Here is a 22,500-nt window from a genome sequence, read left to right as displayed (position 1 = left end):
TTTTTTTTTTTTTTTACATATTTTATATAGTATCTCACCCACGCGCTATATGTACATTGTTCTCCTCTCATTTATATCTCACTCCATCGCTCATTCATTTATTCACTCTCATAAGCATCAGTTGATTTCCTTACACACACACACACACACACACACACACACAACTCCCTTCATTTCTTTTTCCGTTCCTCTCACTCTCCCATACTCACTTCTTTCTTCCTTCCCTATCTTCCTTCCTGGCTCCTTCCATTCCTTCCTTTATCCCTCCCTCCTTCCCTCCCTCCCACATTCCTCTTCCTGTCTCTTCTTCCCTTTATGTCTTACGAGTACTTTCTCCTTCCCTACGTGTCTTACCTAAAATCCTTCCTCTATCCCTACCTCTTCCATTTTCATTCTCTTCTTTTCTTCTTTACCTCACATTCTTTCCTCCCAGCATCACTCCGCTTCCTCCCTCCTTCTTCCTCTTCAAATCCCCCTTTTCCTTCCTTTTTTTATCATTCTTTCCTTCCATCCCTCCCCTTTATACAGCCCCTCACTCCCTCCCTCTTCCTCTTCCAATCCCTGGTTCCCTTTCTTATCTTACTTTCCCTCTGTACATCTATCCCTCTCTTTCTCACTCTTTATATCCTTCCCTCTTCCATTTTCAATTCTTTCTTCCTTAACTTTCTCTGACTCCTTTCCTTCCATTTCTCCCTCCTCTTCTCACTGCCTCTAACCTCCCGTCTTCCATTTCTAGTCGCTTTTTTTTTTATTCCTTTACTTTCCCTCCCTCACCTCTTTTCCTCACTATTTCCCCTCACCTATTTTTTCCTCCTCTCTTCCCTCCCTGCATCACTCCCTCCTTTCCTCACTACCTTCCTTACCTTACTTTCTCGTATTATTTCCCTCCTCCTCCCTCCCTGCGCCACTCCCACACTCACCTTTAGCGGGAAGACAGTATCGGAGTAATCCACGGCGGAGTAGCGCAGCGGGTCTCTGGGCAGCGGAGGGCGTCTCACACCGCACCCGTCGCCGCTCATCCCAGTCATCGTGCGAGCTGTAATCCTCTTCCTCGGAGGGGGAGAGGTCGCTGCCTGTTGCCGTGCGCGTCTCCACCTTCAGCACTGAGTCGTGGGTGGAGGAGAGGTCTGAGGAGCGCATGCTGTTCTTCTCCAGGCCGGGGTCTGTGGGGGCAGTGGTGAGGTGGTGAGGTGGTGGTGGTGGTGGTGGTGGTGGTGGTGGTGGTGGTGGTGCAGAAGTAAGCAGGGAGTTAGATTACCAGAAGAGGGAATGAATGATTGAGAGTATTGGATACCGCTTGTCTTTGGAGAGGTGGACAGATTACGGTGAGAAAAAAGTAGAAAGTGAGGTGGTGGTGGTGGTGGTGGTGGTGGTGAAGAAGCAGGCAGGGAGTTAGTTTACCAGAAGAGGGAATAAATGATAGAGAGCGCTGGTTACTGCTTGCTTTGGAGAGGTGGACAGATCAGGGATGAGAAGAAGTACAAAGTGAGGTACTGGTGGTGGTGGTGGTGGTGGTGATGAGATGGAGTGGCGGTAATGAGAGGAATTTATTTTTTTTAAACATAGAAGTGCACAGTTTTTTTGGTCTAAAAAGTCACTTTCATCTCGTGCCGTATTTTAAAGACCTTTCTAAAACCCATAAATATACATATCACTAAAAAAAAAAAATAATAATAATAATAACACTACAAATACACATGTACATAAAAAAAAGTGATGGTATTTTATCTAATAACTACCATACCATCGACTTCACTATGCTCCGGATGTCACTAGAGGTTGCAAAATTCATAATGGCACTTTTCGCTACCAAGAGGCTCTAAATCATCTAACGACTCATTCAGCCTTATTACATCTTATTCAATTTGTGACGATTGACTCTTTTGGTGATCGGATAAGTTTGGAAGCTGCTTGTAATGGAGTAAGTAAAGATCGGAAACTACTGGAGTTTTTTGTTAGTATAAGTAGTAGTAGTAGTAGTAGTGAGAGGAGGAGAAACAGGAACAGGAAGAAGACGAGGAGGTAAAGGAGGAAAAAGAGAAACATCGATAATAAAGGCCGAAGTAGTTAGAGGAAGGGGAACTGATCTGCTGCCACTTACAAGGCTGTTTGTGATAAGTAACAGTATTTAGTTAGAGTAAAAGATGTAGGATAGTAGAGAAGACTCGAAATAAAGTAGTAGTAGTAGTAGTAGTAGTAGTAGTAGTAGTAGTAGTAGTAGTAGTAGTAGTAGTAGTAGAAGTAGTAGTAGAAAGACCAACAATAGCCAGTACCAATAGAGCTGAAAGGTCCCAGTAGAGTTCATATTTTGTAGTGGTAAGCGAGGTAAGCGAGGGGAGCGCAAACGGAACACAAGGCTTGGATCATAAAGAAGGGCAGAGAAAGGCGGCCAGATAGCGTGCGGTAAAGCTGGCTGGTGTTGCTTAAAGCTTATCGCCCATCACCATTCTGACCTATCTGTGCGTCGCTCTCTCATCCATATTCCTCCTTTCTTCCTTCCTTCCTTACCTGTCATTCTCCTCTCCTTATGTCCCTCATTTCTCCTATTTTTTTTCTACTCGTTTTCTGTTCTTTTTTTTTTATCTGTAAGTGTGTTTCTTCCTTGTCATCTCTCCTTTTATTTTCATCCTTATTTTTTTCTTCTTTCTCATCTCTCCCTTTATTTTCATGCATATTTCTCCTCCTTCCTTACCTATCCTTCTCTTTTTATGCTTACTTTCTTTCCAATTTTCTTCTCATTTTCTTTTACTTTGTTTGTTTTGTTGTTTTTTTTTTATCTGCCTGTTTACCTTTATCCTTATTTCTTGCTTCTTATGTCTCCTTTTATTCTCCTTATACTCCTCTGTATTTCTATTTTTCCTCATTCTTTTCTTTTTTTTTTTTTACTTATCTATATATCGTATCCATATTCCTTCTCATTTTCCCTTCTACGCATTCTCTTTCTCTTTCCTCATTTATTACATCTTCCCATCCTCCTCCTTTTCCCTCAATCTTTTCCCTCATTCTTCTATTCATTCTCTTTTTCTTCCGTACCACTTTACCCTGTTTTTTTCTCCTTCGTTTTATTCCCCTCTCCTTCCCCTCCACATTTTTTTTTCCATTCCTCACTTTCCCCATTTCCTTTATTTATCTCCAGTCCTCTTCCTCCTTTACTTCCCACTCACCAAAATTTTCCTCTCATTCTCAACCTCCTTACCATTTCTTTCCGTCCATATTCCTCGTTTCATTTCTCACTTACTTCTCTCCCACTTTCGTTCCCTGTCTTCTCTCCCCTTTCTTCATTATTCCCCTTCAGTAACTCCCCTTCCTCAGTCTTCTCTAGTCTTCCCCTCACTCACAGCATGTCTGCCCATCTGTCTATCTCTGTGTTTCCCTCTAAGTACCTTGTCTTACGATCAGCCCTCTCCCTCTCTCTCTCTCTCTTTCTATCCCTCGCTTTGCTGCCATCCTTGCTTACCTTTGTACGTGCGGCCTTTCTTCTTGAACAGCACGATCACCACCACCACCACCACCAGGAACACGATGCCTCCGATGATGGCCACGAGCGTCGTTACCAGCGGGAGGCTCTCTGTGGTAAAGGAAGGAGTGCTCAGAGGCTTGCCAGGGATGGAAGGAAAGGGGAAGGTGTGGCGTAGAGTAAAGAGAGGGATGGAGTTTTAACTTTGAGATTAAAGAGAGATAGAGGGGTAGGGAGATAGAGATGGAGTCTTAATTTAGTGAAGAGAGAAATGGAGGGTTTTGACTTGCGAGAGAGAAAGAGAGAGAGAAGGAGTTTTGACTTACTAAAGAGTGAGAGAGAGAGAGGGATCGAGGGAGTTATGACTTACTAAAGAGAGAGATGGAAAAAAAATTTGACTTACAGACTAAAGAGAGAGAGAGAGAGAGAGAGAGAGAGAGAGAGAGAGAGAGAGACGAGAGAGAGAGAGAGAGAGAGAGAGAGAGAGAGAGAGGGGGAATTTTGACTTGCGAGAGATAGAGTTTTGACTTACGAAGGAGAAAGAGAGATAGAGGGAGTTGTGAATTATTAAAGATAGAGATAGAGAAAATTTCAACTTACTAGAGAGAGAGAGAGAGAGAGAGAGAGAGAGAGAGAGAGAGAGAGAGAGAGAGAGAGAGAGAGAGAGAGAGAGAGGAGAGAGAGAGAGAGAGAGAAAAAAAAAATTCTGACTTACTAAAGAGAGAGAGATGGAGGAAATTTTGACTTACAGGAAAAGGCTTAAGTTCATATTCTCAAACTTGTTTCCGCCTTCTTATCTGCACTGCTTCTGACAGCCTTTGTTGGAAGTTATCAGAATTTTCAAGAGTGTTTTCATGGTTCCTGCGATGGTTTAGCAAGGATTCTGTGTCATCCATAAAGGGGAGATAGTGATGAGAGTCAACATCTTTGTGGCCTTTGAAAACAGCCTGATGAGATACCAAAACGTTTGAGAATACGGGCTTACAGTTGTGTGGAAGAGGATACAGGAGATAAGTGGAGTGGTGTGGGCGTAATGAAGAAGGGATGAGGAGTTTGCCGGCAGAAGAGCGATCTATCTAAATGTGACTGTGGATAGATAGAACCTTGACTTAGTTATGACCTGGAAACATGAACAGACTAAGATATAAATGTATCGAAAAAATACAGAAGAGTGGATTTTCTATCAAGAGAAGGAATGATCAATAGGAAGGCGGAGGAATGATATAACTAAAAGTAACTGAGGACAGACAGGGAATAGATTGTAATGACTTGCTAAGAGAAACAATTTAAGTTACAACTCAATCGAAGAAGATACAAAAGAGAGCAAATAGGTATGGACTTATTAAAAGAAGGGGGTGAGCAGTACCTGGGCAGAATAATGAAATATCTAAATGCAGGGGGAAGAAATGGGATTAAAATGGGCCGAGTAAGAGATGAAGGGACTGCCTAATCCATTCAGTGCCACAAACCATCTTCAGCTAAATCAAATCAAATCCATCATTTGTTAACAATTACGGATATATTTATAGTGAATGAGAAACGATTTGATTTTTAACCCTGGATGAACCAAATAAATATCAACATAAATTTAATAATAAAACAAATTAATTAGAGATCCCATGCCACTGATTGGGTTCAGAGGCTTAAGGGGAGAAGACCAGGTGAAGCAAAGGTAAAGACAACACTGTGGGAAGACCAGCGAGGATCAGCTGCCCTGTGTAATCAAGGGGAAGGCTGCACAGGAAGATTCAGGGCGTGGCAATACTGACGAAGGGACAGACAAGGTTTCAGTATGTAATGTAATAGCATTCTCATCTCTCAAGAAAAGTGGGAAAAATACGGAGGGGCGTTAAGGGCGGGGGTGTTCAAGGCGTAGCCACAGTAACGAGGGCACAGATGATGTTAGTGTATTACAAAGGACGGCGTGAAGGGAATGGAAATGTCGGGTCTGGACGAAAGCGTAAGCAAGTTTATAGAAAAATGCAAAAGTTCATTCTGTTGCAGAAAATGGAAAGAGGAAAGAGGAAAGAAGATGGGTAAAAGGGTAAAGGGTACGAGGAAAACGCCCCATAAAGGTTATGGAAAAGAGGTTCTCCTGCCGATGACTTAAACAAAGTTATGGAAAATTCAAAAGTTCTTCCTCGTGTAGAACATAGAAAATGTGCTTCGATGAAAAGGACGCGGGACAAAGGACATAGAGTGGATGTGCAAAAGTAAGGAAAAATTTGAAAATATATCTAGGAGAATAATAAAAAAAAAATATCCGAAACTTATCTTAAATCTTAGGCAAAATTACTAATTCATGCTAACTTAGAAAACTGATAGACGACAAAGATGAAAAGATTGTTCATGGGAGAATAATATATTACTACTACTACTACTACTACTACTACTATACTACTACTACTACTACTACTAAACACCAACCTCTGAAGGCAATTTTAATAGCCAGTTCCTTGTCCATATAGCAAACTAAGTGAGAGAAAGAAAAAATGTGAGAGGAGGCCTGTTTGATTGTGTGTGTGTGTGTGTGTGTGTGTGTGTAGGTGCGGACAATAGGTCAGTGTGAGTTAGAATGAAAATATATTGGTAGCAAAATACAAAAGCGAGTCACACACATATATAATCAGTCGTGGTTATTATTTACCACAGCAGAGAGAGAGAGAGAGAGAGAGAGAGAGAGAGAGAGAGAGAGAGAGAGAGAGTGTAAAATCCTGCTTCTTTCTTATCAGTATTTATCTTCCTTCCTTTCATTTATGTTCACTTCCTTCTCATCGTCGTCTCTTTACCGGCCATTCCTCTCTCTCTCTCTCTCTCTCTCTCTCTCTCTCTCTCTCTCTCTCTCTCTCTCTCTCTCTCTCTCTCTCTCTCTCTCTCAACATTTTTATATTTATTCTTGTTACACGTGTTTATTCTTCTCTCACCTTTCCTCTCCTTTATTCCCCTTCCCTCTTCTCTCTCTCTCTCTCTCTCTCTCTCTCTCTCCTCTCTCTCTCTCTCTCTCTCTCTCTCTCTCCTCTCTCTCTCTCTCTCTCTCTCTCTCTACTGGCATTCTTTCCTCACTCGCTCTCCCTCCCTTCCTTCCTTCCTTCCTTCCTTCCTTTTCTCTGCTCTCCCCTTCCATCCTCTCATGCTTCACTTGAGCTCTTCACCTCTTCCTATTTCTCCTTTTTATTGCTTTTCTCTCCTCTTCTTTATCTTCTGTGCTATCTCTTATGTTTGTGAAATTTATCTATCTCATTCTTTCTCGTTTGCTTTATCCTCCTCCTCTTTCTTCTCCTGGTATTCCCCACCACCTCCTCCTCCTCCTCCTCCTCCTCCTCCTCCTCCTCCTCCTCCTCCTCCTCTTTTGAAATGCTGTGTTTAAATTATTCGTTCTCAGTAATTAATCAAAGCTACTCAAACATTAATGCAATATTTATTTTTTTACTCATGCAAAACAAATACATACGTTTTAGAAATGAGCTATTTACCTTGTGAGTTGGTTAGTTAGTTGAGAGAATGAAATGCTGGAGGAGTGAAGCTGGGAGGGGTGATGGTGATAGTGGTGGTGATGGTGATGATGGTGGTGATGCGCTAATGATGTTCCTTTACGAGAGAGAGAGAGAGACGGAGACAGAAAAAGCTTAATATCCGTTGCCTCCCTTGTTATCCTTTCATTAACCTTTCTTTCTACTCACTCTCTTCACTTTATTGCCTTTGCAGTGTATAACTTGAACATCGCTTTTCAATCCAGTGTTATTTTTTGTTCTAGTCCGCCTCACTCTGCGTCCTGACTAGTGCATTTACTCCAGATCAGTGCAGGTATTGAGAACCGACAGTAAGAGGCCACGAATACCGGCAGGTGGGCGGCAACACAAAGGCAGATTCCACCACCATTATTATCAATTGGCAGTGAGTGGAAGTTTCATGCGGGTCGTTTTCTTTAGCGTTATTTTTATGTGAGGGAGCCTTGGTGGGTGATGCCTCGACTTGATTCAGGCCGCGCGGGAGGCATTGGCTGGATGTTTGTGATTCCCAGGACGCGAGAGACGGGAAAGGAGAACACACACACACACACACACACACACACACACACACACACACACACACAAAGGTATGAAGGTGAGGCTAGGAGGAGGCTAATACCGCGGTGGCTCAGTGGCGAATTGCTGGTCTGGTAAATATAGTGTATGTGTTTGAATCTCTTAATTAAGGAGGTTCACTTGCGTCAAGGTGGCTCGGTGCTAAAATAGTAGTTTGATCAAATGAAGACCATGGGGTTCGAATCTCTAATGGTAATAAGTAAGAAAATAAATAAATAAATAAATAAATAAATAATTATATTATACATACATATCTTATGATTAATGATGTGTAATGTATGAATTGATGGGAATGAGTGAGAAACACACACACACACACACACACACACACACACACACACACACACACACACACACACACACACACACACACACACAGGCACTCACGTTGTCGCTTGAGGAAGATGACGCCAGTGTGAGTCCCGTACTTGTTCCTCGCCGTGCAGTTGTACTCCCCGAAGTCTGCCTCCTCCGCGTCCCTCACCACCAGCGTCGCCTTCAGGCCGCCGCGCACCGCCTCCGTCAGGGCTGTGTAGCGGGAGGAGTCTGTGGCGGGAGGGAGGGAGGGGAGTGTGTATAAGGGAGAGGAGAAGATTCTTTTGAGTTACAGGGTTTAAAGAATTATGTTGATGTAGTTTCCTCTTTTCTGTTACTTATTTTATTGTTGTTTTTATCTATTCGTCCCTTATTACGTATTCTATTGTGTGTGTGTGTGTGTGTGTGTGTGTGTGTGTGTGTGTGTGTGTGTGTGTTTTCTCAGTTTCATTAATTTTCTCCTTTTCCTTCTCTCCCAGTTTTTCCTCTTCCTCTTCCTCTCCCAGTTTCTCTTTTTTCTTCCTCCTCCTCTCCCAGTTTCTCTTTTTTCTCCTCTTCCTCTCCCAATTTCTCCTTTTCTTCCTCCTCCTCACATCCAGCTCATCTTCCTTTCTTCCATCTGTTCTTTCTCTATTCTCTCCACCGTGAAATCCCTTTGCTCCCTTACTCTCCTACTAATACGTTCTTTTTCCCTACCATTTTCTCTCCCTCCCTCTTCTCTCCCTCTCCCATTTATCCTAATACACTCCCATCCACTCTCCACCCCTTCTTTTTTTTTCTCTCTCTCTTTCTCCTTTCCTCTTTTCAACTGCTTTCCATCTACTTTATTACTCTCTCTCTCTCTCTCTCTCTCTCTCTCTCTCTCTCTCTCTCTCTCTCTCTCTCTCTCTCTCTCTCTCTCTCTCTCTCTCTCTCTCTCTCTCTCTCTCCGCCTTTTCCTCCCCCACTCCTTCCCTCTCTCTCCATCAATCCCTCCACCTACTTCCCCCCACCCTCCCCCTTTTCCTCCTCCAATCATCCCCTTCCACTTACTCGTATCCAGAGGGCGGCGTCCCTTTGCCCACTCCACTCTGTCAGGGCGCGGCATCCCCTCCACCACGCACTCCACCTTCACGTCGTCCCCTTCCATCCCGAACTGCTCAGCCGTGTCCACAACCATTGGGGCGCCGCGCATGTACACCCGCATAGACCGGGACTCCTGCAGAAGGCACATAAGGGGATGAGATGTATTAAAAGTGGAAAAAAAGTGAAATTTGTGAAGATAAGCCAGGGAGGATAAGGGTGATATGTGTGCTGAAAATGGAAAAAAAAGTGGAATTTGTGAAGATAACAACCCAGAGAAGATAGGGATGAGATGTGTTAAAAGTGGAAAAAAGTGGAATTTGTAAAGAGAGAAGCCAGCAAAGAGAGGGATAAGATGTGTTAGAAGTGGAAAAAGTGGAATTTGTGACGATAAGAAGCCAGGGAAGATGAGAAAATAGACTGGGGACGTTTGGGAAATAAGTCACGGCAATCAGAAATATTAATTGATACTGAAGGAGGCAAGGAAGAAGTAAAGTCATGGCCATGAGAGAATAAAAGCGGAAGAACTCTCAGCGTTAGCCGATTAATAGTCAAAAAATAACCACAATATACAACACGTCTTTTAGAGAGATGAAATTACGACTGGAACGCTTAAAATTTACAGTTTAAAGCCAGACAGGAACAAAACTCGAACCAATTAACTTTTAGAATCCAAGACATAATTCAGATTCATCAGAACTGTATGGGAAAGACTGAAATACATCGGGGGCAACAAATATTCAAAGATGAAAGCCAAAGCGGGATAGAAGCTGCATGAATATATAACGAACAATGAAGAGTCTGAATAACCTTGAATTCTATGAAACACGTAGAAAACAAGAAACGTTAGAAGTCAAAGCGAGTGACAGAAAAAAAAAAGTTGAAGTAATAAATGAATAAAAAGTAATTAGTAGAGAGAGACAGAGAGAAAGAGAGTCTATCAAATTACGTTAAAGGCAATCAGCAGAGAGGTCAAAGCAGGTCAACGACGTGGGAATAACAGAAGCAGGCGGTGAGGAGAGTAAAGGTCAGGACGCGTGATAATAGTTTCAGAGCGAGGTCAAATGGAGACGCCAGCAGCAGTCAATACGGGTCAGGCCAGGTCACTGAGGGAGCGCAGAAGTGGCAGAGGCGAGGCAGGAGAGGGCGTGAGGGTGAGTGACATAAGGAGAGTTAAAAATGAGCGAGGTGTGGGCGTAAGGGGGCGAGTGTGGGCGTGTTACATACTTCAGAAGGGGGTGTGTTATTGATGGCAGTGGGGGAATGGTGACTAATGGAGTAAGGTGTGTGTGTGTGTGTGTGTGTGTGTGTGGTAAGGTGCACACACACACACACACACACACACACACACACACACACACACACACACACACACACACACACACACACACATACAGAGGAATACAGTATTGGCTATGAATAACGGTCATTGGCAACATTGCTTTGCTGGCTCTTAGTCTCCCACGGCAACGAGAGAGAGAGAGAGAGAGAGAGAGAGAGAGAGAGAGAGAGAGAGAGATTGGCTGACTGAATACAGACAACCACAAAAAGACAGAGAGAAAGCCACAAACAGACAGATAAACAGACAGAGCCAGAGAGACAGACAGACAGACAGTCAGATACAAACAGACAGCAGAGGGAAACCTACAAATAGGTAGACAGACACACAGATAAACAGAGAAAGCCACAAATAGAAAGACAGGCTTAGTGAGAACCACAAACACACACAAAAGAAGCACCGTGGGTTGGTGTGAATTTTGCACGCTGGAAGAGGGGAAAAAAAACATCACGAGGCAAAATCAGAAATATTAGCCTGAAGGTAAAAGGCGAGTGATGCGTGGAGGGCGAAAGGGCAGACGGAAGGACGGACAGAAGGACAGACAAACAGACAGACAGACAGACAGGTGGATAGGTGGGTAGTGGCCCTCATTATACCTGGAGTCACTAGAAGGCCACAGGTGAACCCATTCTTCCTACGTATATATATATTATTTTTTTTTACCTTTTTCTCTTCTCTTTCAATTTTTTACACTTTTTGTCCTCCGCTGAATGGATTATATTTGAACTTTTCTTTGTCATGGAGGGAATGTTTTATTTTTCTTTCCTTCGCTTTTTTCAGTTTGAGAGAGGGACTGGTCAGGATACAAAACAAACGGTGGAGAAAAGCAAAAGTTAATTGTCTGTTCTGTGCATCGTTCCCTTCCCTCCATTCTCTTCCTTCCCTTCCGTGGCCTTGCTTTCCCTTCACTTCACTTCCTTTCCCTTCCCTTCACTTCACTTCACTTCTTTCCCTTCCCGAAGCTTGTAAAAGAACGAATATAGAATAGATTTTCAAAGAGGGTAAAAGGTATTTGACTTCCCACGTGAAAGAATGAAATATTTATTACTCCATTAACTTTATGATTGAGGAGTATAAGACAGTTTTGGTATATTTACATACTTGTGCTAAAAGTGAATAACTAAACTTGAAAACGTAGAGATTATTGTGTCATGTTGTAGGTGTATATTTCTTTCTTTTCTTTCTCCTCTCTGTTATTTCCCTTCCCATTCGTAGCTCACAATAAAAAGAAAAAAAACTATAACTTAATTTTTTTGTTGATTGAATTTTGGAAGATGACTACGTTAAAAACTGATTACTGAATAACGAAACTGTCAGATAATTCCATGACGCTGCTTGGTCTCATTGGATTCCTTTATTTCCTTACTATTTCTGTTTCCTCTTCTCCACTTCCTTCGCCATTCGTAGCTTGTAACTTCATTAATTTTGGAAAATCACTTAGAAGTAAATTATTAAACATTAAAATTTACAGATAACTTAATTACGTTTGATTATATTAATTTACTTTTTCCATTTTCTTTCCTCATTCCCTTTCCATTGGCAGCTTATAACTTAATTTTAGGAGACTGGCAATACTAAAAACATATCTCTAATGTCAAAAGTTGCCGATGATTCCATTACACCAGATTATATCATTCGTCATTCACGTGACGCATTAGTGGGGGAAAAAAAAAAAAATAAAATGTCAAGGGATCAAACAGGAAAGAGGTCACCCCGCACCTGGAGGTCGCTGCCCCGGGGGACGTGTTGGGGACGGGGCCGCGACGGGCTGGGCAGGTCGCCATCTTGTTGTGCTCTCCCGACACGTCTTGACACGTTCACACAGTAGCACACCAACTCGCTAACTCGCTGTAATATTTTCTCGCGATACATTTTTTTTCTTGCGGCATTTACACCCGTGCAGTTTATCTCACGACACTTTTAGATAGTAAACACCGGGGGAGGACCGAGGTGGGTGGAGTGTGCTTGGACTCCTTAGTGTGTGTGTGTGTGTGTGTGTGTGTGTGTGTGTGTGTGTGTGTTTCCTTTGTTTTTTTGTTTTTTTCTGTATTTTTCTTGGTGTGTGTCTTTTTATGTGTCCCCTTTAGCATGTTTCCTTGGGTGTTTTCCTTTAGGTGTGTGTCCTTTGGTGTGCTGGGTGTTTCTTTTGAGTGCCTTCCGGGCTGCGTGTGTCTGGGTGTGTCTGGATGTGTGTCCGTTGGTGTGTGTGTGTGTGTGTGTGTGTGTGTGTGTGTGTGGATGTATCTAATTGTGTGTCCTTGGATATGTTTCGTTAGGATGAGTGTCTCTTGAGTGTTTCCCCACCACTAACCACCACCACACCTCTTCCTCTTCCTCCTCCTTCTCCTCCTCCAGAAACATTCCACACTCACCTACATTCCTCACTTCAGCTACTCTTCCTCCTCCTCAGCCTCCTCTTCCTCACAGATCTTCCCTACACTTCTTATTTTCCCTTTTCCCTTGATTGTGTTCCTGAATGCGTTTCCTTGAGTGTGTTTCCTTGGGGTGAGTGTCCCTGCGTGCATCCCTGAGTGTGTCCCTGAGTGAGTGTGAGCGCTGCAGACTGAGTACCCGGTGTCCTCCCTGCTTGATCGCCTCACCACGGGCCTCGCAACACTCCCCCAGCAACACATGACCACACTCGCCATTCTCATCAATAATCACAACACACGTGGCATTTTTTTTTTTTTTTTTGTTGTTGTAATTCCGTAACCTCAATTCCTTACGTGTTTCATTGCGTCTTCTGTCTCTGCCTCGCCAATGATGACGCTTTCTTTTTTATTCTTCGTCTCAGAACACGTTGTTTTGTTGTTTTGTTTTGTTTTGTTTTTTTACTTTTAATTTTGGTAACTTTCTTAATTATTTTTGTCTTATTCCGTTTTCTTGCTTTCTGATTCGCCAACAAACTTTTTTTTTCTTAATATACTTTTCTTTTTCTTTTTTTTTTTTTTTTTTTTTTTTGTCATGTGATTCTGTGACATCTTTCGTGCTTCCGTCTTCCGTCACTTCGCTTTCTTCCCGATTCACGAACAAACATTCTTCATCCTTTCCCCTGTTTCCTGTTTCCCCGCCGCCTACACCGGGAACAGGCAACAGGTCACGTTTACCTCTCACATTAATGAATTTTAACATTTTTACCTACGTGAATATATGATATGAGGCCAATTTTTCCCCACTTCTCACGTTTTTCACCCTTTTTTCGTACCCCTTTTCCATTCCAAAATTTTCTCGCACATTTTTACCTTCACCCCTTTTCATTTCAAATTTTACCCCCATCTTTTATCCTCGCCCGTTTCATTTCAATATTTTTACTTCCCTACCGTACTATCGAGAAAAAGCAAATAAAGAAAATGCATAGTGGCTATAACTAAGGTGAGGCCAGGCCATCCTCTCACCTCCGGGAAGCCAGTGACGGCAGCGCGGCAGTGGTAGGTGCCCACTGTCTCGGAAGTGACGGTGAAGGTCATCCTGGAGCCCAAGTTGATGACCTGTGGGAGAGAGGAAGGTCAGGTCAGAAACACATTAGGGACGCGAAGAAAAGTAAGGGAGAACGAACCCCAGCAGACATAGTGATTTTAATGAGACTTTTTTTTTTTATGTAAGGCTGAGGGCAACAAAGACCGCGAAAAAAACAAAGGTTCACAGAGGTGCCAATCCTAATAGAAATGTCAACAGAATCATCAAAAACTGCAGGATAAGTGTCTTGAAACCTTCCTCTTGAAAGAGTTAAATTCATAGGAAGGAGGAAATACAACAGCAGGTAGGGAGTTCCAGAATTTATTAGAAAAAGAGATGAATAATTGATTGCATTAGAGAGGTGTACAGAATAGAGGTGAGAGAAAGTAGAAAGTCTTATGAAGCGAGGCCGCTGAGGCCGCTGGAGGAGAGGAGGCAGTTACCAAGATCTGAATAGCAGTTAGTGTGACTGAATAATTACACTATTAAGTCTAAAATGAAACTCACAGGTGTGTGAGTCTAAGGAGAACAGGCACATGGCCAAAGGATGTAAAGGGTTAAAGGAACAGGTAACAAGTCAGTGGAACAGGTGTGAGAGGCTAAAATTAACAGGTGTAAGGAGACAGACGTAAAGGGTTAAGAGACAGGTAATAAGTAATCAAGAGGACAGGTGTGGAAAGTAAAAGAAATGTATATGATCAGGTGGGCAGGTGTGAGGGGCTAAGAGGAGCAGCTACAATTGATGAAGGGGACAGATGTGGAGGGTGAAGAACAGGTGTGGAGGCGAGGTGGTGTGTGAGTCCTGCAGGTGTGTTAATTACTCATTACTTCCTTGTTCTCCTTCCCCTCGTGCAGTTCTTTATTTTTCCTCCACTTATTTTGTTTTATCCTGCATCTCCCTCTTCTGTTCGCCTCTTGCTCTTTTTGTGTTTGTGTTTTTTTATTCTTCTCCTATATTTACTAATTATTCAATACCTGTATTTTTGCAGGTTGTATTTTAACTTCTTGTCTTCCCTTCCCTTCTATTCCAATCCTTTCCCTTCCCTTCCCTTCCCTTCCCTTCCCTTCCCTTCCTTTCCTTTCCTTCACTTCCTCTTTTTGCCTTTCCTCCTTCCCTTCCTTCCTTTCACTTCACTTCACTTCCTTTCTCTGCCTTCCCTTTTTCCTATTTTATTCTCTTCCGTTCTCTATATATCTTGTTCTCCATGTCCCTCTCCTCATCCCTTCCCTTATATTCCCAATCTTCTATAATTTTTTCCCCTTCGTCGGCCGGTTCTTCCCTCCTAAGCCTCTGTTTCTCCATTCTTGCGTCCCTCCGTGCCTCGTTTCCTCGTCCATCCCTCCTTTCTTCCCTCCCCTTCCGGCCTTCCCTCACATACATTCTCCCTTCATTCCTCCATCCCTTTCTCCATTCTCTCACACCTTTATCGCTCCCTCTTTCGCTCCCTGCGTCCCTTCTTAACAGTTTAACAATTTATTGGGAAGTTGGATGCAAAAAATGTTCGGGATGGCTTCACAGATGGCCAGGTAACATACAATAGTAGAGAAATAAAAGAGAGAGAGATAAAACAAAACAAAAAACAAAGATACAGTTACGGGGCTGTCCTGTTTGCTGTTACCTCCCTCCTCCACTCCTAACCTCATCTATGTACTCCATCTCTCCCTCCCTCCCTACTTCTCTCCGTTCTTCCCTCCCTTCATCACTCCCTCCTTCACTCCCTCCATTCATCTCTCCACCTCTTACCTCACTTACATACTTCATTCATTCCTAAGTCTCCTAATTCTTACATTCTTCCATCCATTTTCCCTCCATACCTCCCTCTCACCCTCCTCCACCTCCCCCCGCCTCACCTTCTTCCCCTCCTCGTGCAGCCACACAATCTCCGGGGGCGGGTTGCCGTCCACGTTGCAGGTGAGAGTGAGGTTCTTGCCGTTGTCAGCGTCTTGGTCCTCGGGCTCCGTCTTGAAGCGAGGCGCGTCTGAGGGAGAAGAGAAAATGTAAGTTGGAGGTGGAGGGAGAGAGAGTGTTGTTGGGTTACTTTGGGATGAGGATAGTGAAAGGAAAAGTGTTAGGTTTGGTTATGTTAGGTTATGTTTGGAAGGTCAGGTTAGCTTAGGTTAGGTTAGGTTAGGTTAGGTCAGGTTAGGTTAGGTTAGATTAGGTTAGGTTAGGTCAGTTTAGGTTAGGTCGGGTTAGGTTAGGATAGGTTACGTTACGTTAGGTTAGGTTAGGCCAGGTTAGCTTAGGTTGGGTTAGGTTAGGTCAGGTTATGTTAGGTTAGGTTACGTTACTTTAGGTCAGGTTAGGTTAAGTTACACCAGCATCTATTGTCATTCATATCGCTTCTTAAATCTGTATTACACCTCGAGCCAGCCTGTCTTCCCTCCCCTGCTTCGGTGGAGTCTCGGGTGTTGCCACAGAAGCCTTCCATCAGGCGGCATTCACTACCCAGATCGGCGGTCAGTCCACCATTGGCCCGCCAGTGAAACCGTCGATCAAGGAGCCGATAAGCCAGTAATTCAATCAGCCAGCCATTGCGTCCACCAGCTGGTCAGTCAGTCAGGCAGCTAACTCTCTCTCTCTCTCTCTCTCTCTCTCTCTCTCTCTCTCTCTCTCTCTCTCTCGTTGGCCTTCTCATCTTCATCCTTATTCATCTTCTTCTTATTAATCTTCCTCTTCTCTGCGTTCTTCCTCTTCACACACACACACACACACACACACACACACACACACACACACACACACACACACACACACTCACACTGCACGCTCAGGGTATGCTCCGCCCTGTTGGTGCCGATGTCGTTGGCCGCAATGCACGCCACCTTCGCGCCGTTGGAGGAGCGGTCGACGCGCGGCATGAGGTAGTGGGCCGTGTGATCTCCTACCACCGCCACGCCGTTCACCTCCCACCGGTAGCGCAGCGTGGGCGGGTTGGCCTCAGCCTTGCATTTGAACATTACCTGCAGGAAGGAGAAGGAAAGGTGCTGAAGGAGGCAAAGAGACGAGGGCGCTGAAGGAGTTAAACAGACAGGAGGAGGAGGAGGACTGTTCTGTATGTGGGTTTCAAGGACCAAGAAAAAACGAAAAAATAGAGGAAGAGGAAGAAGAAGAAGGAAAAGGAGAAGAAAAAAAGAAAAGCCAAAAGGAGACAAACAACAAAATAACAAGAACCAGAACACTCCTAAAAAAAAAAAAAACAGCACATTTAAAAATCCCCACCATCACCACCACCACCACCACCACCAGTACTCACATCATCCTTCTCCTGTATCTTAGCGGAGTCCACGGTGATGGAGGGCTCGGGAGGATACTTGACGGACATGACCACATTCCTCACGATGGGCGTCTCTAGGGCCTTGTGTCGCACCTCGCAGGAGATGTTGGCTTGGTGATGCTTCTTCTCCGGCGTGAGGTCCAGACGGCTCTTGACCGCCACCAGGATGCTGTTGAGCTGCGGCGTCTTGGTGGTGTTGACTTTGCCCCCGTCCACGCCCTCCTTGCCGTTCATGTACCATTTGATCTGAGGATGGACGGTAAAGTGGGGTTCCTAAAGGGTTCATCTGTGTATTACTGCGATTTTAGTTGGGTCTTGTAGAAGTTATTGGGGTTTGTAAGTGTTTTGGTGGTTCTAGTGAGTTGAATAGGTTGTTGAGGAAGTTATTGGGGTTTTTAAGGGTTCCAGTGGTAGTTTGAATGGAAGGTACTCGGGTTTTCAAGGGTGTTTTCGTAACTCCAGACTTTTAACAGGCTATAGAGGAAGTTTTTTGGGGGGTTTTCAAGGGTGCTTTCATGCTTCTAGTGATCGTTTTAATAAATTCTTGTGGAAGCTATTTGGGTTTTCAAGGGCGTTTTTATGAATCAAGTAATATTTTTTGCAGGTTCTTATGGAAATTATTGGCATTTTAAAGTGTTCTTCATGATTCAAGTGATAATTAAACTGATTCTGCATCATCGATATAAGAGAGAGAGAGAGAGAGAGAGAGAGAGAGAGAGAGAGAGAGAGAGAGAGAGAGAGAGAGAGAGAAGCCGGCAGCAGCCCTGACAAGAGAGCCAAGCGTTGAGAGCAGGAGTCCTGGAGATGATCGTAATGGCGGGAGGGGAGGGGTCATATTTAAGGCGCGGTCACAGGAGCTGCTTGCTGGGGAATTTTGTGCCGAGATTCAAAGTCAGCTGCGTTGCATGGAAAATCGACGGAATTCTTGTGAAAATCGCGGCTGACAGCAGGTCGGCTATTTTCTTGCGTGGTTGGCAAGTTGTGACCAGAAGAAGAAGAAGAAGAAGAAGAAGAAGAAAAAGAAAAGTTGTCCACTAGTCTCTGGCCATAATGGTCAAGAAGAAAAGTTTCATGGAATCGCCGAAAAAAATAAATAAATAAATAAAATACCGCTATTTTCACGCTAATTGTTCTTCTGATCTTGCTAACTGCATGTCTCCCCTCCCGCGGCCTCGCTGCACAAGATTTCCTACTTTCTCTCATCCCTTTTCTGTCCACATCTCTAATGCAAGAATTAACCGGTATTCTCAATCATTCATCCCTTTTCTGGTAAGTTCTGGAACTCTACCGGCTTTTGTATTTCCTCCTTCCTATGACTTGAATTCTTTCAAGAGCGAGGTTTCAAGACACTTATCCTCCAATTTTAATGACCCTATTGACCTTTCTTTTGGGACTGGCGTCTTAGTGGGGCTTTTTTTTTTTCGTTCTTTTTGTTGCCCTCGGCCAATGTCCCCTCTTACATGAAAAAAATAGAGATCAAGGCGAAACCCAGCGTAACCAAATGTTGCCAGCCTCCGCACCAAGCCTTCCCTGCGTCGCCAAGCCAATCATGCCAGGGTCAACAAGCGCTTTCTTTGAATTTCTTTCTTTTCTTCAGCAAACACAAAGCTAATGCACCGCCGCGCCGCCTGGATCCTCCGGTGTTTGTTTTGCTTGTTCCCCGCTGATAGCCATGCCTCCCAGAATGCTACAGGCCCCGCGTGACCACACTCTGGGACACTCGACAGAAATGCTTCGAGAGTCGGTGTGGCGGCGCCCTCAGCTGCTATTACTGCTGTGGGTCTGGGCACGGGTCATTAAAGGCTCATATTCTCAAACACTTCTGTGCCACACCTCCGCTACTTTCAAAAGGCTTTAGTTGAAGTTGCACATGTTTTTCCGGGTATTTTTTTATTTTCTTTTGGTTTAAGGGACAGATTTACCCTTGAGAACTCGCTAATCATCTCTGTGGCCTTTGCAAATAATGGCGAGAGATCAGAGCGTTTCTTTCCTTCCCTTCCTTTCACTCTCCTTTTCTTCCCTTCCTTTCCCCTCCCCTTCCTCCCCTCCCTTCATTTATTTTCTATTCCTCTTATGCTTTCATTTATCTTCCTTTTTCATCCACCTTTTTTTTTCTTTTCCATTCATTCTCATTACTTCTTATTCTCTCGCTCTCCTCGAAGTTCTCTCCACCGTCCACTTCTCTTTCTCTCTTCCACCTCCACTGGCCTCAATTCCTCTTCGTCTCCAGCTTCCAATTCCTAGCACTCCACTTTTGTCCGCGTCCTTCCCTTGTAGGCAGGTAACCTCGTTATTACCAAACAGGTAACTTCGTTTTAGGTCAGCAGTCTTTCCGATGCCCACTTCTTCTTGCCTGCTTTGATCTGTTCTTTTCTCCTCCTCCTCCTCCTCCTCCTCCTCCTCCTCCTCCTCCCGGTTCCCCTCTTATCTTCCTCCTTCCCTTCTCTCGCCTTTTCTTCCTCTTTTCTTTTTCCAGGTTTTTGTTTTCTCCCTCGAGTTTTTTGTCTTTTTATTTTAGTTTTTTCTTCATCTACTTTCTCTTCTCATATTCCTTCTCGTTTTTTTTTTCCCGTTTCCTCTTCTCGTCCTTTTCCGGTTCTCTTGTCTCTTTGCCTATATTATTTAATCAGTTCGCCTTTTCTTTTTCTTCTTTTTCCCTCCTCTCATGTTTTTCACTTTCTCTTCTTCCAGTTATTTTCACTTTCCTTACCTCCTCACACTCTCTTTTCTTTTTTCAGTCCCCTTTTCCTCCCCCTGTTTCCCTCTCCCTATCTCTTTACACTCCTTTTCTCTTCTCCCTCTTTCTGTTCTTTCTCAGCTCTTCTTTTTCCTCTCCCCGTCTCTTTACACTCTCTCCCTTTCTCTTCCCTTCCTATTCTTTTTCAGTTCCCTTTTCCTTCCCATGTATCCCTTTCCATATCTCCTTACACTCTCTTCCTCTTTCCTTATTCTTTTCAGTTCCTCTTTCCCCCTGTTTCCCTTTGCCCTGTCGCTACCTTTTTTTTTTCCTTTCTTTTCTCTCCCTATTATTTTTCAGTTCTCTTTTCCTTCCCCTGTCTTCCCTCGCTGCGTCCCCTCTCTCTTTCCCTTCCCTTCCCCTCAGTAGCTTACCTCTGAGGCAGGTGCGCTCAGTCCCGCCTCGCAGGTAATCCGCACAGGTGACCCAGACGTGGCCTCCATCGGCGAGCCAGTGTCCAGGTATACCTGTTGGAAGCACACCTGAGTTATGAGTGCATTGAGTAGCGTGCAGGTAACATCAAGACTTAGGCTCGGACTTGATTTACTGTCTGTCTGTCTACCATACACTCATACACACATCATTCACACTTTGCTTACTGCTTAAATTATGTGGACTGGGGCAAGTGTAAAGTTTTAAAAGGCATAACTGAGAACAAAGGGATACAGTGAAAAGTTTGAATATCTTAGTGTCTGTAGGTTTAATTTTCCTCACATAAGAATGGTCTTAGTTTGTCAGATAAAGCGCCGTATATTATTGTAATTAGCAGCCAGAGAGGTAAAGGTATAGGTGCTGAGAGTTGTGTGTGTGTGTGTGTGTGTGTGTGTGTGTGTGTGTGTGTGTGTACCATTTAGAGGAACTCCTGTCCAATTTTGAATAATCCTTCTGGACACTTCCCTTGTGAACTGACACACAATGGAGCCTTTTCTTATTTGTAGCCCTTGACCAGTGCCCTTCTTACGTGAAAGAAAGGAAACACTGAACCCGATTTCCTGTGAGAGCAGAGAGTAGCGGGATGTGTGGCGAGTGAGAGGCAAGAGCGAACACAAATTGTCTAAAGCTGCTGGCCACACCACAAGCAGGTCGAGGGTTGCGCCAGGTCCTCTCATCGCTCCCCTCTGCCCGCCATGCACGCCACCATCTGCCTCAGAATAGCGAATAGCGTTCAGTGGCCGCGACCAAGGGATTAGTGATCGGCGGGCGCTGAGGCAGGAAGCAAGTGGAGATTAGCGTGTGGACTGCTGGCGCGTGTGTGAGTAGCCTTCCACTGTGCTGGCCTGGCGTGTGGATGGCTGGCCTTTCTCTAATGCTGATGATTAATGTAATGGAAAGGAATCAAGCAGTCTAGTAAGGACCTGCGGGTTTGGTGCGGCTTGCATTCCTTTATAATCCTTTGTGTGAGTGTATGTAAAGGTGGAGGTGTATGGGAAGGTATTTATTGCTATAGACAACCCCAAACTTAAGGAAAATCACGTATTTCACACACACACACACACACACACACACACACACACACACACACACACACACACACACACACACACACACACCTGGTCGGGGGAGTCTGTGGGGGGGAAGTGCACAGTGAGGGTGGCGGTGGCACTTTTGAGGTGGCGCTCCCCCTCCGCGCCGCCCACCTGGCACTGGTAGCGGGCATCGTCCTCCACTAACACGGGCTGAATGTGCAGGTTGTACACGCCTGGTGGAGGAGGTTTGGTGAGTGGTGGTGGTGGTGGTGGTGGTGGTGGAAGAGGAGGAGTAGGGGGAGGAGGAATAGGTGATGATGGAAGAGGAGGAGGAGGAACATGTGGGAGTGGTGGTGACAGTAGTGGAAGAGGAGGTGGATTATCAGATGGAGGAAGAGGAGGAGGAAAAGGAGGAGGAGGAGGAGAAGGAGGAGGAGGAGGAGGAGGAAAGGAAGAAAAAAGAAGAAAAGTGGGAAGTGGTGGTGAATAAAATCGATCGTGGAAGAGGAAGAGGAAAGAAAAAAAAGAGAGAGACGAGGAGGAAGTGGGTAAAACAGATTTGGAATAGTAATAAGGGAGGAAAAAAATGAGAAAAAGAAAAAGGAAAAAGAGGAAAGGAAGGATAGATAAAGCAAAAGAAAAAGAAAGGAGGTGAAGGAAATGAGAAAAGAGGGGGAAGGAGGAAATACCAGGAGGAAAAGGAGAAAATATGTAAAGAACGAAGATAATGATAAAACAAGAAAAATTTGAGAAAAGGAAGGAAGAAGATGAGGAGCAAGAAGAAGAGCATAATGTATTTGATTAAAACAAAATATTAACATGAGTAAAAGAGGAGGAGGGAGGACAAGATAAAGGAAGAGGAAGGGAAAATAAAAATGGAGAGGAGTAGGAGGAAAAGAGTGAGGAGCAAGGTAAAAGGAGGAGGAAAGGAAAGTAAAGGAGAGGAGTAAGAGGAAGATGAGTGTATATTGTAAGATGTAAAAAAAAAAAAAAATTTAATAATAATAAATGAATAAATAAATAAATAAGTAATCTAGTCACTTTTATCAGAATATTAATAAACCACTCTCCCTCCTTCCTTCATTTATTCACTGTTCCCTCCTTCCTTCCATTCCTTCATTCCTCCAGTCTTGCCAAAATACACCCTTTCCATTCCTCCTTCTCTCCCTCCTTCCTTCGTTCCCTTCATCCCTCTAATCATCACTTGTTAAAAACCCATCTCTTCCATTCCTCCCTCTCTCCCTCCTTCCCTTCGTTCCTCTACGCCCTGAGGCTTGGAATTATCTACATACAAACAACTATGTT

The 22,500-nt window shown here is 44.1% G+C and overlaps 3 protein-coding genes across 7 annotated transcripts in view; 2 read left to right on the top strand and 1 right to left on the bottom strand.

Moving 5' to 3' along the window:
• Positions 1-22,500, top strand: part of LOC135090098 (zinc finger protein 501-like) — a 90,250-nt gene that overhangs the window by 27,452 nt on the left and 40,298 nt on the right. The window lies entirely within an intron of this gene.
• LOC135090094 (irregular chiasm C-roughest protein-like) overlaps positions 1-22,500 on the bottom strand; it is a 53,254-nt gene that overhangs the window by 3,964 nt on the left and 26,790 nt on the right. For 4 of the 5 annotated variants that reach the window (XM_063986419.1, XM_063986420.1, XM_063986418.1 and 1 more), the window contains exons 4-14: positions 21,280-21,428; positions 20,104-20,196; positions 16,972-17,238; positions 16,477-16,678; positions 15,566-15,693; positions 13,654-13,746; positions 8,890-9,055; positions 7,930-8,088; positions 5,885-5,929; positions 3,458-3,568; positions 921-1,163 (exon numbers count right to left, since the gene is read on the bottom strand). In XM_063986419.1, coding sequence (XP_063842489.1) covers positions 921-1,163; positions 3,458-3,568; positions 5,885-5,929; positions 7,930-8,088; positions 8,890-9,055; positions 13,654-13,746; positions 15,566-15,693; positions 16,477-16,678; positions 16,972-17,238; positions 20,104-20,196; positions 21,280-21,428 — 1,656 coding nt within the window. The remainder of the gene's footprint in view (positions 1-920; positions 1,164-3,457; positions 3,569-5,884; positions 5,930-7,929; positions 8,089-8,889; positions 9,056-13,653; positions 13,747-15,565; positions 15,694-16,476; positions 16,679-16,971; positions 17,239-20,103; positions 20,197-21,279; positions 21,429-22,500) is intronic. The other variant, XM_063986421.1, reaches the window with a different exon arrangement.
• The window catches only part of LOC135090101 (uncharacterized), a 220,518-nt gene that overhangs the window by 188,531 nt on the left and 9,487 nt on the right, over positions 1-22,500 (top strand). The gene's annotated exons all lie outside the window — the stretch shown is intronic.

This window comes from Scylla paramamosain, chromosome 34 (genome assembly GCF_035594125.1).
Source record: "Scylla paramamosain isolate STU-SP2022 chromosome 34, ASM3559412v1, whole genome shotgun sequence".
NCBI lineage: Eukaryota > Metazoa > Arthropoda > Malacostraca > Decapoda > Portunidae > Scylla > Scylla paramamosain.
This window is presented reverse-complemented; position numbering and strand designations above follow the sequence as displayed.